The 19,723-nt window shown below is 27.5% G+C and overlaps 5 protein-coding genes across 5 annotated transcripts; all 5 read right to left on the reverse strand.

Annotated features, from left to right (window-relative positions):
- Positions 1-3,208: 3,208 nt before the first annotated feature.
- EIN_303690 (hypothetical protein) lies at positions 3,209-4,628 on the reverse strand (the record flags this gene model as incomplete). Its single annotated transcript, XM_004256648.1, has 2 exons — positions 3,209-3,259; positions 3,690-4,628. The coding sequence occupies 2 exons, from the start codon at positions 4,626-4,628 to the stop codon at positions 3,209-3,211; spliced, it is 990 nt and encodes a 329-aa protein (XP_004256696.1).
- A 2,258-nt stretch (positions 4,629-6,886) lies between these two features.
- On the reverse strand, positions 6,887-12,121 carry EIN_303700 (protein serine/threonine kinase, putative; the record flags this gene model as incomplete). The annotated part of the gene is made up of 2 exons (XM_004256649.1): positions 6,887-8,324; positions 8,346-12,121. The coding sequence occupies 2 exons, from the start codon at positions 12,119-12,121 to the stop codon at positions 6,887-6,889; spliced, it is 5,214 nt and encodes a 1,737-aa protein (XP_004256697.1).
- Positions 12,122-15,021: 2,900 nt separating this feature from the next.
- Positions 15,022-15,930, reverse strand: EIN_303710 (hypothetical protein; the record flags this gene model as incomplete). The annotated part of the gene is made up of 1 exon (XM_004256650.1): positions 15,022-15,930. The coding sequence occupies one exon, from the start codon at positions 15,928-15,930 to the stop codon at positions 15,022-15,024; it is 909 nt and encodes a 302-aa protein (XP_004256698.1).
- Positions 15,931-16,562: 632 nt separating this feature from the next.
- Positions 16,563-17,650, reverse strand: EIN_303720 (hypothetical protein; the record flags this gene model as incomplete). Its single annotated transcript, XM_004256651.1, has 2 exons — positions 16,563-16,631; positions 16,709-17,650. The coding sequence occupies 2 exons, from the start codon at positions 17,648-17,650 to the stop codon at positions 16,563-16,565; spliced, it is 1,011 nt and encodes a 336-aa protein (XP_004256699.1).
- Positions 17,651-18,734: 1,084 nt separating this feature from the next.
- EIN_303730 (hypothetical protein) lies at positions 18,735-19,721 on the reverse strand (the record flags this gene model as incomplete). Its single annotated transcript, XM_004256652.1, has 1 exon — positions 18,735-19,721. A coding segment is annotated over one exon (987 nt), but the record flags the coding sequence as incomplete, so codon positions are not given.
- Positions 19,722-19,723: the final 2 nt, after the last annotated feature.

The raw sequence follows: 19,723 nt of genomic DNA on the forward strand, positions 1-19,723 counted from the left end.
CATTTATATTATTATTAAAACAACAATTGCAATACAACAACAAAATAAATAAAATACAAAAACACGTTATAAACATATCATATTAATAAATTAATAAAAATGAATATATTTGATGATAACAAACGGTTAACGAGTGTGGGTTTTTCGGATGGTCGATTATTTTATCACACCTGTTTCAAAATCTAAATAATTTGTTGAAATGAAAGAATTAAGTTGTTTGGGGTTCTTGTGTATTAACCCTTTTAAAATAATAGTAATTAATAATAAAATTATCTACAATTAATCGACTAGTTTAATTATATGATAATAATCATTAAAAAATAGTTTCACATTCAGAAAAAATAAATAATAATTTATTGTTGTTTTATTATAAATTTTTGCTATTGATGTTAATTAAAATTACACGTTAATTAACTATTTCACTTGTTTGTTGTTTATTATATTTTAATTATATTTATACTATATTAATAGTTCATTGTTTAATTTATTTGATGTGAATTGTGATTGTATTTCCACAACATTCCAAAATCAAAATAGACAGTGATAAAACAACCAACATGTCAAATATTTACTGAACAGTTTATATATTACAGATGTTGTTATGAAATAGATAATTAGATTGTTTATTCATTTTGTTTTTAAACCATTTTTTGTGTCACGGTGTGACGGGTTAGATTCTTTCTTTAATTTTTTAATCGAAAAATCAACGACTCTCATAAAACATATACAAGATATTGAGTAATGATTTTTCAAATAACAAATCATTGTGAAAGCAACTAAGGAATACACTTTATTCATCAGAATAAAATTATATTATTAAGTGATTATTTGGTAATTATAATTATGAAGAAGATTTTTTATTTATAATTTTTAATCTCCATCAATAATACGATATTAAGCAAAACTTTATTGTTAAAATGTGTTTGTATTTTGTCAGAGATATCGACTGTTCAATAAAATTATATTTATTAAATTGATGTAACGGGTAAATCAATATCAATTATTGGTACATTTATTCACATTTAAAAAATATCAAAACACATTTTTACTTGATAAAAGAATTTTTGGATATCCGAAACTATAATTTTGAATTTGTTTTTTTGTAATAACAAAAAAACTAAAAACGTTTTGTTTTTCAATTGGAAAATGAAAAAACAAAACCCCCATAAAAAGTTCATAAAAACACATTTTTCCTCTTAGCACAATCTGTTGACTTGAACTCAAAAGATTTTGTAGAACAAAATTGTCATTTTTTATTTTAACAGCCTCGAATAACAAAAAAATAACCCAAAATGTTTTAAAACCCTTAATAACATTATTTTTGACCAATAACAATTCGCAGTAATATTTCACGCCGCAGTGATTTTTCACGGTACTCTAATTGAGAAAAAATGTGCAACTTTAGTTATAGTTTAGTTATAGTATATTAATTAGAGTAATAGTTTTAAAGAAATTTGTTTGTGTTTTCTTGTTTTGTTTCTAAAAATATATATAATTGTTTTATTATAATTATACTATAAACAAAGTTGTACTGACACGTCAAAGTTGCACGGTTTTAAAAATGACTTTAGTCAAAACTTGTATTTTTACAACAATTGATCCTCAAATTTCTTGTCACCCCCTAGATTTCTGACACCCATTAAATACTCTATCTGTATTTGTACGTTTTGTTATATCTTTCATGGTATTAACAACAAGTATTTCAATGAAACAAGTTATGATTGTAGTTAATGTTATTTTGACAATAGATTTACCAATCCTTGAAAAAGAAATCAATCCATTTTTCAACAGGTTTTTTTCTTATTTTTTTTCTGAGACTTTTTAAAACAGGAATTAGCAGTTTGATATGTTATCGTTATCTACCCACATTTTTTTCCGTCTCATGTCAGTCTTAACTACTTATAAAACAAACTTTTCCAACCCAAGGCAATAAGCGGAAATGTGCAAATCGTTTCAGTTAGAGTGACTGAACCGATTTGTAATAATGTGTTATAATCTTTGACAAATGTAAACCAAATTTTGTATAAACAGCAATTTATCAAAATTTTTTGAAGAATAGAATTTAAACAAACTTAAAATAGTTAAAGGAAAAAACCAATTTAGTCTTTTTTAAAAAGATATTTTAAGACCAATTCATTATGGTGAGGTCTCTTTACACCTTTAAAAACATAAAAATTTTAATATGTATTACTAATGTTGTGTAAATTCAAAAATTGTTTTGATTAAAAAACAAACACAAAAATACCCAAAATGTGTAGAACCATACACATGAAAACATCCGTTTTAAAGATGTTTTTGAAACTAATAAAAATAAACAAATATAAAAACCGTGCATTGTGATATACTTTTCAACAACATTCGTTTAGAAAAGTTATAAACGAAAGTTATTATAACTTTTATTATGTTATTATTTACAAACAAATATCACACAAAATAACACAAATCTGGACCAAATTCTTTGAACATGTGTATTTTTAAATGTTCATCAAAATGTGTTAATGCCGTCCCAAATTGTTGTTCTATTTGGTGTTTTAGTTTATAAAAATATTATTATTATATTTTCATTTGTTTGAACACATTTATATATTATTTACAAATAGCGGAAAAAACTGGGACCAGACTAATTTTAGCTATTGACTATTAAGTAAATTTTATACAATAAAACGGGCAAAGATATAAATAAATGAGCAAATTTCTTATTATTTGGTCTTAAAACGGTTATTTTTCGTGATGAAAAAAATGAATGTGTTGAATAAAGTATGAATGAACAACAACTTAATGTGAGTTATAATAGTAAGTTTATTATTATTAATTATTGTTTTATTATAAAATATTATTCTTATGTTCAACCATGTTCAACTTCAACACAACCATTCAATTAAATCGTTCATTCATTTTTTCAAAGAAGATGTTGTAGTCTTTTCTATTCATTCGGTTGATTTGATAAGTCACTTTTCGTTCAGTATTAAAAGTGGCTCACGCAATAAATGAAAATAAAGTAATAAATAAATAAATTATTGGTGATTCAGACATACAGCAAATGATTGATGATTATTAAAAGTATTCAACAATAAGAGATAAATCAATATAAAGAACAAACTTTTCTTTGGCTCGGCTGGGCATTAACAAATAAGACAACTCTGAATGATAATTAAGAGTTTCATATTTTATATTTTTTTATATTTTATTTAAAAAAACAGTGTGTTTATTAATAGTTGGTCCCTGGTTTTTTTGTATTTGTAAATATTTTACGAAAACCCTGTTTATATCTTTACATAAATTTTAAGCAATGTTTTTAGTGTTCAATTGACGGATTGTATTAATTAATATATATAAATTTGTTAATTATATTTATTAATTAATAAAATGTAAAGTTTCTTATTTTTATATTTTGTAGAGTGGAAATAAAAATGTATACTTGCTATGTTGTAATATAATCGGTATTATGTTACTAATTATCTGTTTTAACTTAGTTTTTTTTAAATTCTAAATAATATACTAATTTATAGTAGACTTGTTTCATATAAAAGTGAGTTAGAACTGTGGGCTGGCTTTAAGACTCTTCTTTTACACTCGACAATGATATGTAATTTTTACCTTATTAATTTCACAATTTATCAATTAATTTTCTCTATATTTTTTTTAACAAATTAAGTAATAACACAATAGTTATTTTTATCGAGACAAACCACGGTGTTCGATGGGAAACAATTATCACCAATTGATTTCACACTAGAAGGTAATGTAACACTGCTTAAACTTATACATTCACAGAAACAATTATCACCAATTGATTTTATACTCGGAGGTATATTAACATTGCTTAAATTAGTGCATCCATAAAAACAATTAACACCAATTGATTTTACACTAGATGGTATTGTGACACTTCTCAAACTTCTGCATTTACAAAAACAATCATAACCAATCAATGAAACACTAGAAGGTAATGTAACACTGCTTAAACTTATACATTCACAGAAACAATTATCACCAATTGATTTTATACTCGATGGTATATTAACACTGCTCAGACTACTGCATCCATAGAAACACATACTACCAATTAATGTCACAGTAGATGGTATTGTAATACTTCTCAAACTACCACATTCAAAAAAACAATATTTACCAATTAATGACACTAGAGATGGTAATGTAACACTGCTTAAACTATGGCATCCACAGAAACAATTTTTACCAATTGATGATACATTTAATGGTATTGTTACACTGCTTAAACTATGGCATCCATAAAAACAATCTTTACCAATTGATGATACATTTAATGGTATTGTAACACTTTTCAGACTTATACATCCATAAAAACATCTATTATTAATTGATGTCACACTCAATGGTATAGTAACACTGCTGAGATTGAAACAATCACAGAAACATTTATAGCCAATTGATTTTATATTTGGAGGTATTGTAAAACTGCTCAAACTAAGACATTTAATGAAACATTTACGACCAATTGATTTTACATTTAATGGTATGTTATTACCAAATCTTTCTCTATCATTTTTAGTGTAATTAACATATTTGAACTCGATGTTTCTAAATTTGTTATTGTCAACAGTTTCAAAGTCAACATTGAACCACACAATGATTCGATAAAACATTTTTTTAAAAACAGCTTTATCTTCATAGTCTTTATCTTCTACGTTTTCTTTTGTGTTTATTAAATATATATTTCCAAAGTTTTCATCACATTTACTCCACAAATGAAGTGTTTCTATGTTTGGGAAGTATACAATTGTTTCAGATCAACGGAATTGGGTTAAAATGGAATTTTTCCATATTACCACAAAATTTCTTGCATACAACCTCCAAGTTAATAAAATCTTTGATTGTGTCTAAATACATAGACACTATCATGATGTGATAGCCAGAAAGTCGAGAAATTTTGAAATTCATGGTTTTTCGTTTTTTGAACATTATTAAATATGTTTTTAACAGTTTTTTAAACAATTTATAATCAATTATTTTTTTCAAGCTTTAAAATATTATCTTGTATTTTATTATTAAATGATATATTAATTATTTAAATATAAATTTATTATTATTATGTTAACAAATCAGTCATGATACCTAACCAGATACGATATTAATTGTTGTTTTGTAAAAACAATAAAATACAACTATCTTATCTATCCAAAATTCATTCATAGTTGCCAAAATGACTGTCATAAAAAATAGTTATTTTCAAGAAAACTTTTATAAAAAGTTATATCAAAAACAACATAAATAAATTGACAAATTCAAATAATATAACCACTTTTAAAAAATAAATGTAGACTGGTTGAATAATTAATTATTATATTTCACTCATTTGAAACAGAGTGTCCAAAAAATGCACTTAAGTCCCAAGTTGAGGATTTTGAAGTAAAAATAACAAAAAAATTGTTTTTTTGATCGATTTGATCAAAAAATAATAGAATTTTAAAGGAGACAAAAATAACAATAATTTATCCCGAAAATTTACAATCAAATTGAACATAAATTTTCTTATTTTTTCCCGAAAAATTAAATTAAACACTATTAATTATTTGATTATAAAATTGAAAACATTAGCAATTTCAAGCACATTATTCAATTCACAAAAACAATAATAAAACATGTAAAAAAATGAACACATTTACGAAATTTCCCTAAAAATCCAAGCAATTAAATCAAAAAATATAATATTTTATTGATAAAATTTAAGAGAAAAGTTAGAACTATCATTAAAACCAGATTTGTAATTTATCAAATTTCCCGTTATTTTACTGTTCTCTACAAGAACAGAAAAAAATGTAAAACGCACATAATAATCTAAAAAATTAAAAGAACACTTGCTGAACAAATGAGACTCAATTTCTCGGTTAAAATGAGTCTCGTTTCTACTCATTTTGAAATACCGAGAATCGATTTTAAATAATGACAATAGTTACGTATATATGAAGGCAAGACTACTCGCCTTTATATATATAATCGACCCAGTCTTTTTAAACAGGGTCTATATAATTGACGCACTCATACACACAAAAACGACACTTAACAGTGTTATTTTTTGTTAATTAAGTTGTTTAAGTTATATTTTATAGTTTTAAATAACATATTTATTAATAGTTTACCAAGCAATTATAGATTTTCATTCATAAAAATATATTAAACCAAAAATAAAAAAAATCAATTATTTCAAAACAATTTTTTTTGATTTTTCTGTAACTTGGGACTTAGACGTTTTTTAGACACTCTGTTTGAAATCGAAATTATTTGTTTAATTTTAAAAATTACGTTATTTGTAATTACAGATCGAGTATTTATGGGGTGCCAGAATTATTTTAAGAATTGAAATGAGTTTGGCACCGATTTTCATTTCAATTATTATCAAGAAAAAAAATAAAAAACAAAAAAAATAAAACCCGAATATTTACATCAATCAATTTTTTAATTTCTTGGCACCCATTAAATACTCAATCTGTATAATGTGTTAATCCATTTAACATTGAAATAGTTATTTATAATGAAATTTTGTATAATTTAGGGTGAGCAACGGTTAGTTAATTTTGATGATTTTTTTCATTGTAAATAATCCTGAAATACAGGGAAAGCTAAAAAACTGCTTCTGTCTTTTTAACCGCTTCCACTTGATTTTATATATTTAAATAATATTAATATAATAATGTATAGTACTGTTTACCATGAAGGCTGAATATGCCTCGTGGAGACTTTTTCTGTTTGAGGTGGTAATTTGTATTATATTTTTTATTATAATGTTATTAGTTATAACTATTAAATTGATGGGAAGCAGTTAAAAAGACTAAAGCTGTTTTATATCCTCCCTGTAATTACGTATTTTGTCGTAAATGATAGATAAAACAATAAAACATTTAAATTATTGAATGCGTTGCTTTTCCAATTCACAGACTAATTTAGAAGATGTGATCCTTTCGATTTGATTATGTTTCCAACACTTTTCAATAATATCAAAAAGTTGAGTTGGCATGTTATCTTGCTTTTCTAGACGTTTTCCCGATGTTACGAATTCCGCAATTTTCCATGGAAATTTAAAGAATGTTTTTGGGTATGCATTACACCACCCGAGACACTCATACATCATCACTCCGAACGAATAAATATCGGCACTCTTTTTATATTTCTCTTGTTTTAATATTTCGGGTGCCATATAAGTAGGTGTACCAATACCTTTAGTAAATGTCATATTCGTCTGTAACAAGTTGACGTTTCTCGAACTTCCAAAGTCAGTTAACTTAGCAATTACTTTTTCTGTGATATCCAACGAAAAGACTAAGATATTGTCTGGCTTAATATCTCTGTGTAATATTCCATTTGTATGTAAATATTCAATTCCCTTTGAAGAGTCTATTAATATTTTAATTCGCACGTTTATATCAACTTCATCACTCTTTTTGTGTTTCATCAAATCATGTAAAGACCCAAATTGAGCAAATTCGGTGACCATACAAATTTTACTTGGTACGAATACAGCGCCATAGAAATGTACAATATATTCACTTCTAAATTTATCTAACATAGAAACTTCATTTGCAAAGTCTTCAAAACGTTGTTCGTCATTTTCTGTCATTGAAAAGTTTGTATTGTTTTTTGTGGTATTTTTTGAAGTGTCATTTGTGTTATAATTTGTACTTTCCTGTGTCGCTGTTCCAGAATTAGTTTGTTGTGTATTTAAATTATTCATTCCATTAGTTTTGTTATTTAAATTTGTGTAATTTGCTGTTCCTCCTATTTTGGTTGAGTCGCAATTTTCTACAGAAAATTTCATTCGTTTTATAGCAACCAGATTTCCTCTATAAGTTCCTTTATAAACTGTTCCAAACGTGCCTTCTCCTATTTTCTTATCTTCAATCAATTCGTGATAATCCAGTCGTGTCGATGGCTTTGTGCTTGCTCGTATTTTGATTAGAATGACTTCTTCTTTCCCTTCGTTCACATCAAGACACACACATGCAACTTCATCTTCAATTTTAGACGAGAAATTTGGTGTTATAAACACTTCAAATTCACATGCAAAGTTCTTTTTGAGTGTCACCAATTTAGGTTCTGTTCTAATAGAATATTGGTCGCACCCCTCCTTCACAGTAAATTGAATTTTAATTGGCGTTTTCCCTTTGTTACCAATACACAGCAATTCACGACTCTCTACATTGACATCGATGTCTGTGTCACTCTCTCCAGTAAATTCAAGAACCTTTTTGTTACTACAAATCTTCGTTGAAATATTTGTGAACGTCACATTTGATTTTTTCATGTCAAAAATACAGACTTTGGCTTCTTCTTTTTTCGTCTTTTGTCTCTGGTGTATATAAACTAACAATAAAATCACTGAAATGGTGCCAAATATGATGACAAAGAAGATAACCAAAATTGGCACTCCAACTTTCAAAAACAACTTTTTGTCATCGACACAGGACAACCCATCTTCACTCAATTTCTTGTTATTTTCACATTGTGTGCAATAATTATGTAAGGCCTTCACACAAAATTGCACTGTTGTGATGTTTTCACAACGTTCATTTTTTAATATGTAATTGTCTTTACAGAGTGTACACGACACATCAGATGTGCATAATTGGCACTCACTGTTGCATTGATAACACCTGTTATTTGCCAAATTCAAGTAATACCCGTCAGCACACGATTTACACCCACTCTTTGTTTTGTCTATACAATTCGTTAAACCATCAAAAGACTGACATAAATACGACTCACTTGGTGTCAAAAAGGAGTTATCAATACATGTCAAACACTTTGAAATTTCAGTGCATGTGGCACACGATGGATCACATTTGACACAATCGTTCTTGTCTTTAAAATACCCATTTTTACATATGGCACATCCAACATCATTTGGCATCGAATTTTGACATCGTGAGCGTAAATCACTGGCTAACTCACACTCATTATTGACATTCAAAAAATACAAATCAGTCGAACATGAAAGGCAGTACGTCGAATTATAACACGTCACACATTTCCCTTTACATGGAAGACACTTGTTGTTTGATAAATAAAACTTTTCGTTGCATTTTACACATCCTTTAGTTGTCATTATTTCGCAATCTGTAAGAGCATCATTTTTCATATATTTATAACTGTTTTGATTTTTTTTATCATATTCATCTATAACTAATTTGTTTGAAGTTTTTAAGTCTTTATTAAATTGGTTATTTAATTTAAAAGTTCTAACTAAAGTGCAACTATTGTCGTAAAGACCATATGTACTTTGACATTCGTAAATCGTTTTAATTGCATTTGATGTCAATATGAGATATTTCTCTCTAAATGTTGATGGTAAGCAATAATCACTATTTTCTGTATTGCTTTTATAATAAGAAGGTATACACTCTTCACATGATACTCCATGAGACCGTTTGCAGTAAAGTTGTTCCATTCTGACACAGACATTGTTGTTAATTAAATAATTATTTTCGCACTTTATACACACATTTTTGTTATATAATACGCAATTTTCAATAACATGTTTTGTACAGGAATTGTCTTTTAAAATGTAATTTGTATCTTCAGAACATTTAACACAGTCACTTTGTTCATTTTGAATACAATTAATGTAATTATTACACACTTTTGAATTCAAATTAATAACTCCATTTTTGTCACAAGTTAGTGATACCACAGTCTGTTGACTTAAAATGCACTTTGCGGTGTTTTGGTTGTATTGATAACATAGAGAACATTTATTGTTATCATTAACATATTCATTATCATTACATTTGAATTTTGCATTATTTCTAGTATACGAATTGACATTATTTTGTAACACACACTTGTTGTTATATTCGTAATTATCATCACAATTAAAACAAGTACTTTGCATGTTATTGTTATTAAAGTATTTGCACGATTGCATGTAACTATAACACTCACCTATAATAGAAAATCCATTATTACATTCTTCACATGATATTTTCGAGTTACTCACACATTTAGAATTTTGTGGTATACACTTACCTTTATTTAAATAATAGTTGTCATTACATTTTAAACACTTAGTGTTATCAAGTTGTGTGTTACAACCATTGTTATCTTGTAAACACATTTTAGTTGTTTGATTATAATAATAATAGTCATTACACAAAATACATATACCATTTGATGCCATATAAGGCGGATAACACTCCAAACACGTTACTTTATCTCCCGAATATGTACACATCTTACAATTATCAATTTTGTTATAACAATAGTCGCATTTGCTTATTTCACTTTGATATTTATGAGCAGGACATACACACTTACCATTTTGTGTTAAAAATTCGCCATTACACTTTGTACAAATTTCTGAAAGTTGACTACATGTGTTACAGTTGTTTATTTCATTACATAAATGACACGTTTTGTTCTTGGGAAAATAATTTGGTTTACATAGTGTACATCCATTAAAAGTATCACAATAATTAGTTGTGCATGATGTATCACAAGGTAAACACTTGTTATCATACAAATAAGTTCCATCATAACACGATGTACAATTTGTGGATTGAGTATCACATGTTAAACAATTTGAATGACATAAAACACAAATTCCATTGAGTGAATAATACCCATCATCACATTGTGAACACATAATGGGATATGAATAACATTTTCCTGTCTTACAATTTTCACATATATTACAAACTCCATTGAAATAATACCTTTCCCCTTCTACACATGATGTGCAATTTGTAGCTAATCCCGTGCAATTGTAACACGTCGAATCACATTGGAGACATTTATTAGACTGTAAATAATATTTTTCAGCACACGAGTAACACGTATTATTGTTTGGGCCATAACATGTAAGGCACTCTGGCGCACATTTCTTACAATAACTACCAGTGTTGTTATAATAAGAGTAATATCCATTAACACATTGATAACAATAATCCATTTCTCGACAATCGAGACATCCTTCTGAACATTTTAGGCAAATATTATAATCATATCGAAAATAGCCCATTGAACATTCAAAACAATACGTTGAGTCTGGACAATGCGCACAACCATCCATACAAGGAATGCAAGTTCTATTATAAGTTGATGAGTAATAAAAATAATATCCATTATAACAAGATGTACAATTTGTTCGATAAGGACCATCGCAACTGTAACACTCCGAGTGACATAGAAAACACTCTTTATTTGATAAATAGTAATGGGAATTACAACTTGTGCAATTTAGGCGTGTTGGACCGTTGCAATTATAACAATCTGCACTACATGCATAGCACTGAGAATTTGACAGATAATATTTTGAATAGCATGTTTTGCAACTCGATGATGAATAACTCGAGCAAGTATTACATGAAGAATGACACGCAATACAACTTCCACTTGAATAGTAATAATGTAATCTACATGAGGTACATTGATTTGAATTTGGTCCACTGCAATAACTACACGAAGAATAACAAGAAAGACATGAAGTTCCTGATAGATAGTAATATTGATTACAAGTAACACAACTTGTGGCAGTAGTACAATAATTACAAGGAGATGAACATGAATAACAGTAATTGGGATCTTTTAAATAATACCCATTTTTACATGAATAACACTGGGTATATGAAGAACCAAAACATGTGACGCACCTATAACTACACGAACTACAAGAGCCTGAAGATAAGTAATACCCATCATTGCATTTAGTGCATGTTGTACCACTACAAATTGCACAATTGGTACAGGAGCCTTTTAAAGTTTCTTTTGTGTTATTTGAATTTTTGTTGTTATTAAATGATTGACTGGAATTGTGTGAATTTTTTTTAAATAAATTTGTGATGTTTTCAAAGTAATTTTTGATTTTCAAAAATTTGTAAAAAGTGTTTTCTAAAGTAAAAAATAGTGTTTGTTTTACTTTGAAATTTATTGAAAGAGTCAGTTCTGTCTCTTTAAAACACTTCACTGAAAAATTGTCATTTACTTGTGGTAACTCAATTTCATCACTTGAAAGACTCCATTCAAAATTGGACGAACACTCGTCATCCAAACCAACACACAGAAGTTCATATCGATATTTGCACCACTTCACGTGTGTACTTTTAACACTAATAATGTAAATTAATATCAATACCCTGAACAGTTTCATTATTAGAATTAAGTAGTTTTAAAATAAGATTTTTATTGTTATTTTGGTGTTTTCGTCTTTTCAATATTAATTTGAGTTTGAAATAAAGTTGATAATTGCGTTGACAAATTAATAATAATTCATTATATAATTAGTATCTCGACATTATTTGGTATTATTTTGGATTAAAAGAAATGGAATATTTGGGGAAATCCATCTAACTGCTTTAAATTTTTATCACGTTTTACCTAATGCCCGTTGTTTACCCTAAATTAAAGCAATTTATATGTGGCAAAAGATTTCTACAAAACAAATTCACTGAAAAAGCTATTTTTGACATGTTTTTTTATTTATAAGAATTGATTTAAAACATTTTAATGTAATTTAAAAAAAATAGCTATATATTATAATAATTTTAAATATAAATTATAGTTATCTTTTGAAGTATTTTATTAATACTAATATTTTTAAAATTGGTTTTTTGTTATAATTACATTTATTGTATCACAAATTTATTTATTAGAATTTAAATTATTTATATAAATTAATATAAAGTTGTTTTTTTATCACACGATTTGTACGGGGCAGACCTTTCCCACCCTCACCCCGTTTAAATATAGAATTAATTTACTATATTTTATAATTTTATAATTATAATTATAGTAAATGGGCGTTTTGGATAATATTAGGTCTGGTTCCCGAATTCAAAAAATGCCGAAAATTCACCTTGATTTAGTGGAAACCGAGTGAGACGGAGCATTGAAAAGAAGGCTCTGAAGACACACTCAAACAGTCTGTTTGTGCACCGTTTCACCCACTTTCCAAGTCCTCCCTTGGCGCGGATCCCCCCCTGACCCCCCCCCCCCCCGCAAGCGGGGGGGGGGGGGAACCACATCCGCGTCCACACAGTACGGACAAGGAAAGTGGGTGACATGGGGACGCACAAACAGTGGCTGAAAAATGGACTTCCTTCAAAAACAATCGCGGCAAATATTTTATTTTGGTAAACGGGGTGGGAAAGGTCTGACCCCGATTTGTACATAAAATGATGTTAATATTCTGACTTAAAAAGTGGAACTTTTCATTGTGATCAAAAGTATTGTTCTTGTATAAAACAGAAATACACTAAATATTGCAAAAGTCAATACGCATTGCTCTAAACGAATCGAACTTTTATTAATTTTTATTACTTAAAAAACAGTCAAATGTATAATCTTTTTTATATTTGTTCATACCAGTACAAAAATAACTCGCATAGTCGAGTTATAAACTTTGAAATATAATAAAGAACTGCTATTGTGAAATACTACAGTACTCACAGTAAAAAGTCAAACTTTTTATAAGTTAGATAATTTTTCTAAATAAATAGCTGATACTTTACCAGAAGCATCAAATGTCACTTTTGAATAAAGAGCAGTTCTGATTGTAAATTCTTTGTTGAGGAATAAATTTTTATTTTATTCCAAAAACTTAAAGTAAAGTGACTCTCCCAAGGTGTGCAAGTTAAAATTTTTAGTCTTTTTTACAGGGAAAGGGCGTGCAAGACTAAATTTTAGTTGAAAAACATTTTATTAAAAAAATGTTATTCATTTCCAAATAGTTTCAAAAAACAGACAACCCTTTGGTGCTTGAATTAATAAACTACAAAAAGCAAATTAAATTATAAAAATTGGGTAGTGTTTTATCTACGTGTTTAATGTAAAAACAATTTTGTTTCAAGACGTGAATAACTGTCGATGTCTCTTGTGTTATTGTATTCAAAGTGACAAGAAAAGGTATGATAAACATTATGTTTTTCTCTGTGCCGTTTTATAGCAAACAATAACAAATAGTCTGTTTAATAGGTGCAGTTCATTGTTACAAATCGATGTGCACTGTTGTCCAGAACTGGTCCTTCGATAATTTCAATTGGGTCGCTTTCCTGAAATTGTTGCTTAATTAATTGTATTCGAAGTGTGAAAGTTAAAAATTGCAACGTCACAAGGTGTGCAAGTTAAAGTATAGTTTAGTAATAACTTCAAAATTATAATTAATAATTAAACTAAAAATAATCTTTTTTTTCATAATTTCAAAAAATTAATGATTCTATTTTTTTAATAAAAAAATTATAAATGAACTATACCTTAACTTGCACACCTTGGGAAGTCACTTTAATCTTAAATAAGATGAAAATTAGACTTAATTTTGTTAATTTTAGTTTGCACGTTTTTGTATATTTTTTAAATTATGAATTAAACATTGTTTAGTTAGACAAATTAGTTATAACAGACATATTATAATGAAGTAAAGTAATGTTTGTAAAAGTTTGTTCAAAAAAGTTCTATCTTTTAAACCACGACAAAAAGTAGTGATGTTAATTTCAAGACAGTATTAAAAATAAAAACAAAAATAAAAATTTTAAAAATAAAACAAATATTTTTAAAAGCGGGAATGTAGGAGTCGAACCCACGATCTTCTGAACTTTTATTTTTTCTGTTCAATAAACAGCTGCACTACCGTTGTGCTATATTTCCCAGATGAATAAATAATTAACAGTTAAGATAATTTATAATAAAAATTAATAATATATTTATAGTTAAAAAAAAAGTTGCTCCATAAGTAAAAAAAATAATTATAATAAAAAACTATTATAGTTTTAGTATTAGAGTTTTTCACATACAAATTTCCACAAACAAGAGTTTTTTGTTATTAAAAATAAATGTTTTTTATCATTAAGTTTAAATTGATTTCATTTACTATTTCCCAAAAAAGCCAGACTTTTTTATCAAGCTGGATTTTTTTTTACAACTCTAATTATTAAATCAATTACAATATTAAATCTTTTAAAGTTGAATAGATTTTATTAATTGTTAGATACATTGTATCAGTCATTAACTATTTTGTTATATAAAACAAATACAAAAAATGTCATTCAAAATAAATTATTCCAATTGAATGACTTTTATTCTACTGACTTTAAATTTATCATCAATAAATAACTTGTTTTTACCTCCAAAAGAAGATAATCTGAATGTTCCATCTCCATTTTTGTTAATTCCAAAGTCGCTCGTCATTTTAAACGAAAACAATGAAAAATCTTTTTTTCGATTAAGATAAAAAGTCTGTTTATCGTTAATTGGATACTTTTCAAATGTATTTTTACCATTAATTTTTGAAATAAAAATAAACGATTTCGAATCATCAACCCATTCAATGTTTTTTACCTTCTCGAACAAAACACCCCCAAATTTGTTACCGTCGTTATCCTCAATCAAAAAAACTAAGTTACTTTTTCCTTCTATTTTATTATTAAAAACGGAAGTATTTTGTTTCCAGTCGTCTTGCACACTGTCAAAAATTACTTCTTTAAATATCATGTTTGTTTTTTTTCCTATGTTTAATTCTGTATCATCACATCCTTTGTAATATTTGGATTTTTTCATTTCTGATATCTTTGTGTTTTTGCGATTTTCAAATTCTTTAATTTGTTCTTCCAGCACATTCTTTTTAGCTTGAAAGTCTTCGTCGTAAATTTCAGATAGTTCTTCAACGATTTTATCAAAACAATTTAAATCATTTTGATTTTTAAGGATTTTCATTTCAGTTTTTACCTTCTTTTTCATTGTTTTAAGGTTGTTATACACAATCTCGAGTGACTTAAACAATACATAATTTCTTGCGACATTTTCTTCGAATCGCTCGTAAAATGTTTCGGCTGTTTTTATTCTTGTTGCTATTGGTTTTGTTTTGTCGTCAACAAAAACCGTGTCGTGTCTATTATTTAAATAATCGTTGTATACAAGTGACGACGATTGACACAATTTATTTAACTCTTTGAATAAAGTATCCATTTTACTGCATTATTAGTTTGAAATGTTTATATTATACCGTAATGATTTTTATATTCGTAAAACAACATTAATACAGTTTTATGCTATTATAAATTTTAAAAAAAGTCGGTTTTTGAATTAATGATAGAGAAAACTAACTATACAATTAGTTTTATAATCATAATTAAATAGCTTTTTCCTTTTTTGAAATCATTATTTTTTGTTTTATTTTAAAAAATTTTAACTTTTTGACTATATTAAACTTTCGAAAAAAGGATGCAAAAAATGTGGAATTTATATTTGCTCTCTAGCGAATTTTCGAGTGATATCAACACAGTCGGCAGACCATTTACGATAGTTAATCAAATACGTGTCATTGTTGTGATGTGGTTTATAGATCATACCAATTGATTTGAAAAACAAAGAAAAGATTGACAACCAGCATTTCATTGAGAATGCCATGTATAAAAGTGGTTAGGTTATATTATATTTATTTTAGAATATTAAAATGTAGTACAAACATACTAAAAAAACATTTGGTATTATTTCACAGATTATTTGTTGTTTTTGAATTATCTTAGGGTTCTAAAAGAGAAGCTTATTTAAATTAAACCCACACTATAAAAAGATTTGTTGGTGTGAGTTTTATTTATTTATTTACAAAAAACCGTCTTTAAGTTCATTGTATTACCAACAATTTCACCAATTCCACCTTTTAATTTCTTAATTTTAAATTGACTTTTTTATCTTTTTAATACAAATAAATAATAACTTAATTATCACCTAAACTGTGATAAACTACTGTGTGTGAGTCGAAAATATCATCACAATTTGATGTGACACTCGATGGTATTGTCACACTTTTTAAATTACCACATCCACAGAAACACCATTGTCCTATTGATATTACACTCAATGGTATTATAACACTGCTTAGATTGCTACATCGATTAAAACAACAATCACCAGTTGATTTCACACTAGATGGTATTGTAAAATTGCTCAGACTTGTACATTGTCTGAAACATTGATCACCAATTGATGTAACACTTGATGGTATTGTAATACTAGTCAGACTGCTACATAAAACAAAACACCCATTACCAATTGATGTCACACTCGATGGAATTGTAACACTACTTAGACTATCGCAAAAACAAAAACACCATTCGCCAATTGATTTAATGCTAGATGGCATTATAACACTACTTAGATTGTTGCATTGACGAAAACAACGATTACCAATAGATGTGATGTTTGATGGTATTATAACTCTTCTTATACGATCATATTTCAAGAAACATTCTTCACCAATTGATGTAACACTTGATGGAATCTTATTACCAAATTTCTTTCTATCATTTTGAGTGTAAGTAACTTTTTTAAACTCAATGTTTTGTGTTTTGTTTTTGTCAACAGTTTCAAAATCAACACCGAACCACACAATAATTCGATAAAACAATTTCTTTGAAACATTTTTAAATTCGTCGATATCTTTTATCTTTTGTTTGTTGATCAGAAAATCATTACCAAAATTTTCATCAATTACATCCCACAAATGAAGTGTTTCGATTTTTGGGAAGTATTCAACCGTTTTGGAATTTAACGGTATTGGGTTAAAGTGAAATTTTTCCATATTGCCACAAAACTGTTTACACACCAACTCCAAGTTAATGAAGTCTTCGATTGTGTCAAAGTACTTAGAGACTATCATGACGTGATAACTTTCAAGTTTAACCATTTATATTTTGACAGTTGTTTTGTTGTTTAAATGGGTTTGAAATATTTTTTTTGATTTAATTGGTCATTTTAATAATATTGTCGAATTAATAAAAGTTATGAGGTACTTTAACACGTTCACGTTACATTTATTTTTTGTTATATAAAAAATCTTTTGCTGTGAAAAAATTTAAGTTTTGCAATTTGTTTTTTTAAATAACTAAAAAAACCGTTCGCGTTTCTGACAACAATTTTTGCAACGATCTTGGTAAAATAACAACAAGACGTTACAACAAAAACAACTAAAATTTTTGAATCAATTCATTTCTTCAATTTTTTGAGATACCAAAATACTTTGTAATTAACCAATTTTTTAAGTAGTACAAAAGACCAGTCGACGTCTATTCATTTGCAATGATTATCAATGAGTGCTTTGCATGGAGAATTGCGTATAAATAACCAGAGTTAGTTTCATTGGGAAAGCGTCTCGAAAAGCCTGATTATGTTGATGTAAAAATGTACAATATCATTGTGTTGTGTTTGTCACAACGTCCAATTGAAAGAATAAAAATAGAAGAAGTGGTTGCAATGCTTTACGAATTATTTTAACATTAATAAAATTGACTCCATTTTTATTCAATATGTGTTCAATTATTGTAATTTAAACAAAAAAGGCGAAGAGATGGTTGAAGAAGAAAACTGCTTTGAGCAATGTAATCTAATAACAAATCAAATTGGAAATGCATAATTGAATTTTTTGTGTATTGTAATTTAAACAAAAAAACAAATACAGAATTATAGTTTTAAACATATTACAAAAAGGGTATTATGACAAAAGTGTGCATATAATATTTTATTATAATTTAGACATAATGAGTAAGAAAATACTAAGTATTAAAATTGTGGAATAGGAAAAGTAAAAAAAATTCTATTGATAAGGCTTGAGTATTATGATTAGTAAAAGTAATAAATTCTTGTATTAATATCCCAATAAATACAATTCAATACAAAAACGGGGGTGTTATTTAAAGGTTTTTATACATTTAAATAACATCAATTTTTACCATAAAAAACAAACAATTTATTATCCAAATAAATTATACTGATCATGAAGCGAAACCCCGATTTTGTCCAACACCTATTAAATACATGACAAGTAATGAATTTAGTAAAACAAAAATTAGTATCCAGCAAAATCGTGAGGATACACTGGATGGACGCTTCTCTTCCGGATGTGCGCTTATCCAATTGTATGCCTTATAATCAAAGTGCCTTTTAGTAAAAATAAAATCTTTTTTATTCTTTTCAAACGAAACAGTTGCTTCTATCCTTTCTGTTCTTCCATTAATCATATGTGCTTCTGCTTCGATATTACCAACAGTGTCAACTCCAATTTTCAGAACAAAGACAACATCTCCGGCCTTTTGAACTGGGATGTTGTCAAACACAAACTCTCCAACAAATGTGTTAAAATCGGCTTGAGAGTTGTCTCCTTTATAAATCTTGAACACTGCTTTCTTTTGTTCATCCACTACGGTGGCAACCCTTTTTGTCCCTTCTGCTGGGAGTAAGTCTGTTTTTGAAACAATCACTTCACACTTTGATCCAATTTCAACGCGAATGTCTTCGTCCGAATGATTGATAACATCTTGAATGTCTCCCTTATGATACATTGAGGCACCTTTTACAACAGCCAACTCGGGCGTGTCAACAACAAATACTGCAGCTTCTTTGAATATCAATTTTGCTTGGTCTTGTAATGCAATCATTTCAGACGCACCACCAGTCATTATCACTTTCTTAATGCTTCTGGAATTAATATTACATTTTATAAGCGTTTGTTTAATGCACGCACAATATTTTTCAAATAAATCACTACATTTCTCATTCATTTCAGCTCTACTAATTTCCATCACATATCCTACAGTTGAATTAAATAAAAAGGAGAGATTGACTTCAACACTTTCATTGGACGAAAGTAGTATCTTCACTCTCTCAGACTCTACCCGAAGTCGAGCCTTCTTCTTTTGGTAAGCTATTTTTTCAGTAATAAGTGCCACCTTTTGGCTTTGAAAAGTACGTGGAATAATTTTCT

The sequence above is a fragment of the Entamoeba invadens genome (assembly GCF_000330505.1).
Source record: "Entamoeba invadens IP1 unplaced genomic scaffold scaff_1105074726231, whole genome shotgun sequence".
Taxonomy (NCBI): Eukaryota; Evosea; order Mastigamoebida; family Endamoebidae; genus Entamoeba; species Entamoeba invadens.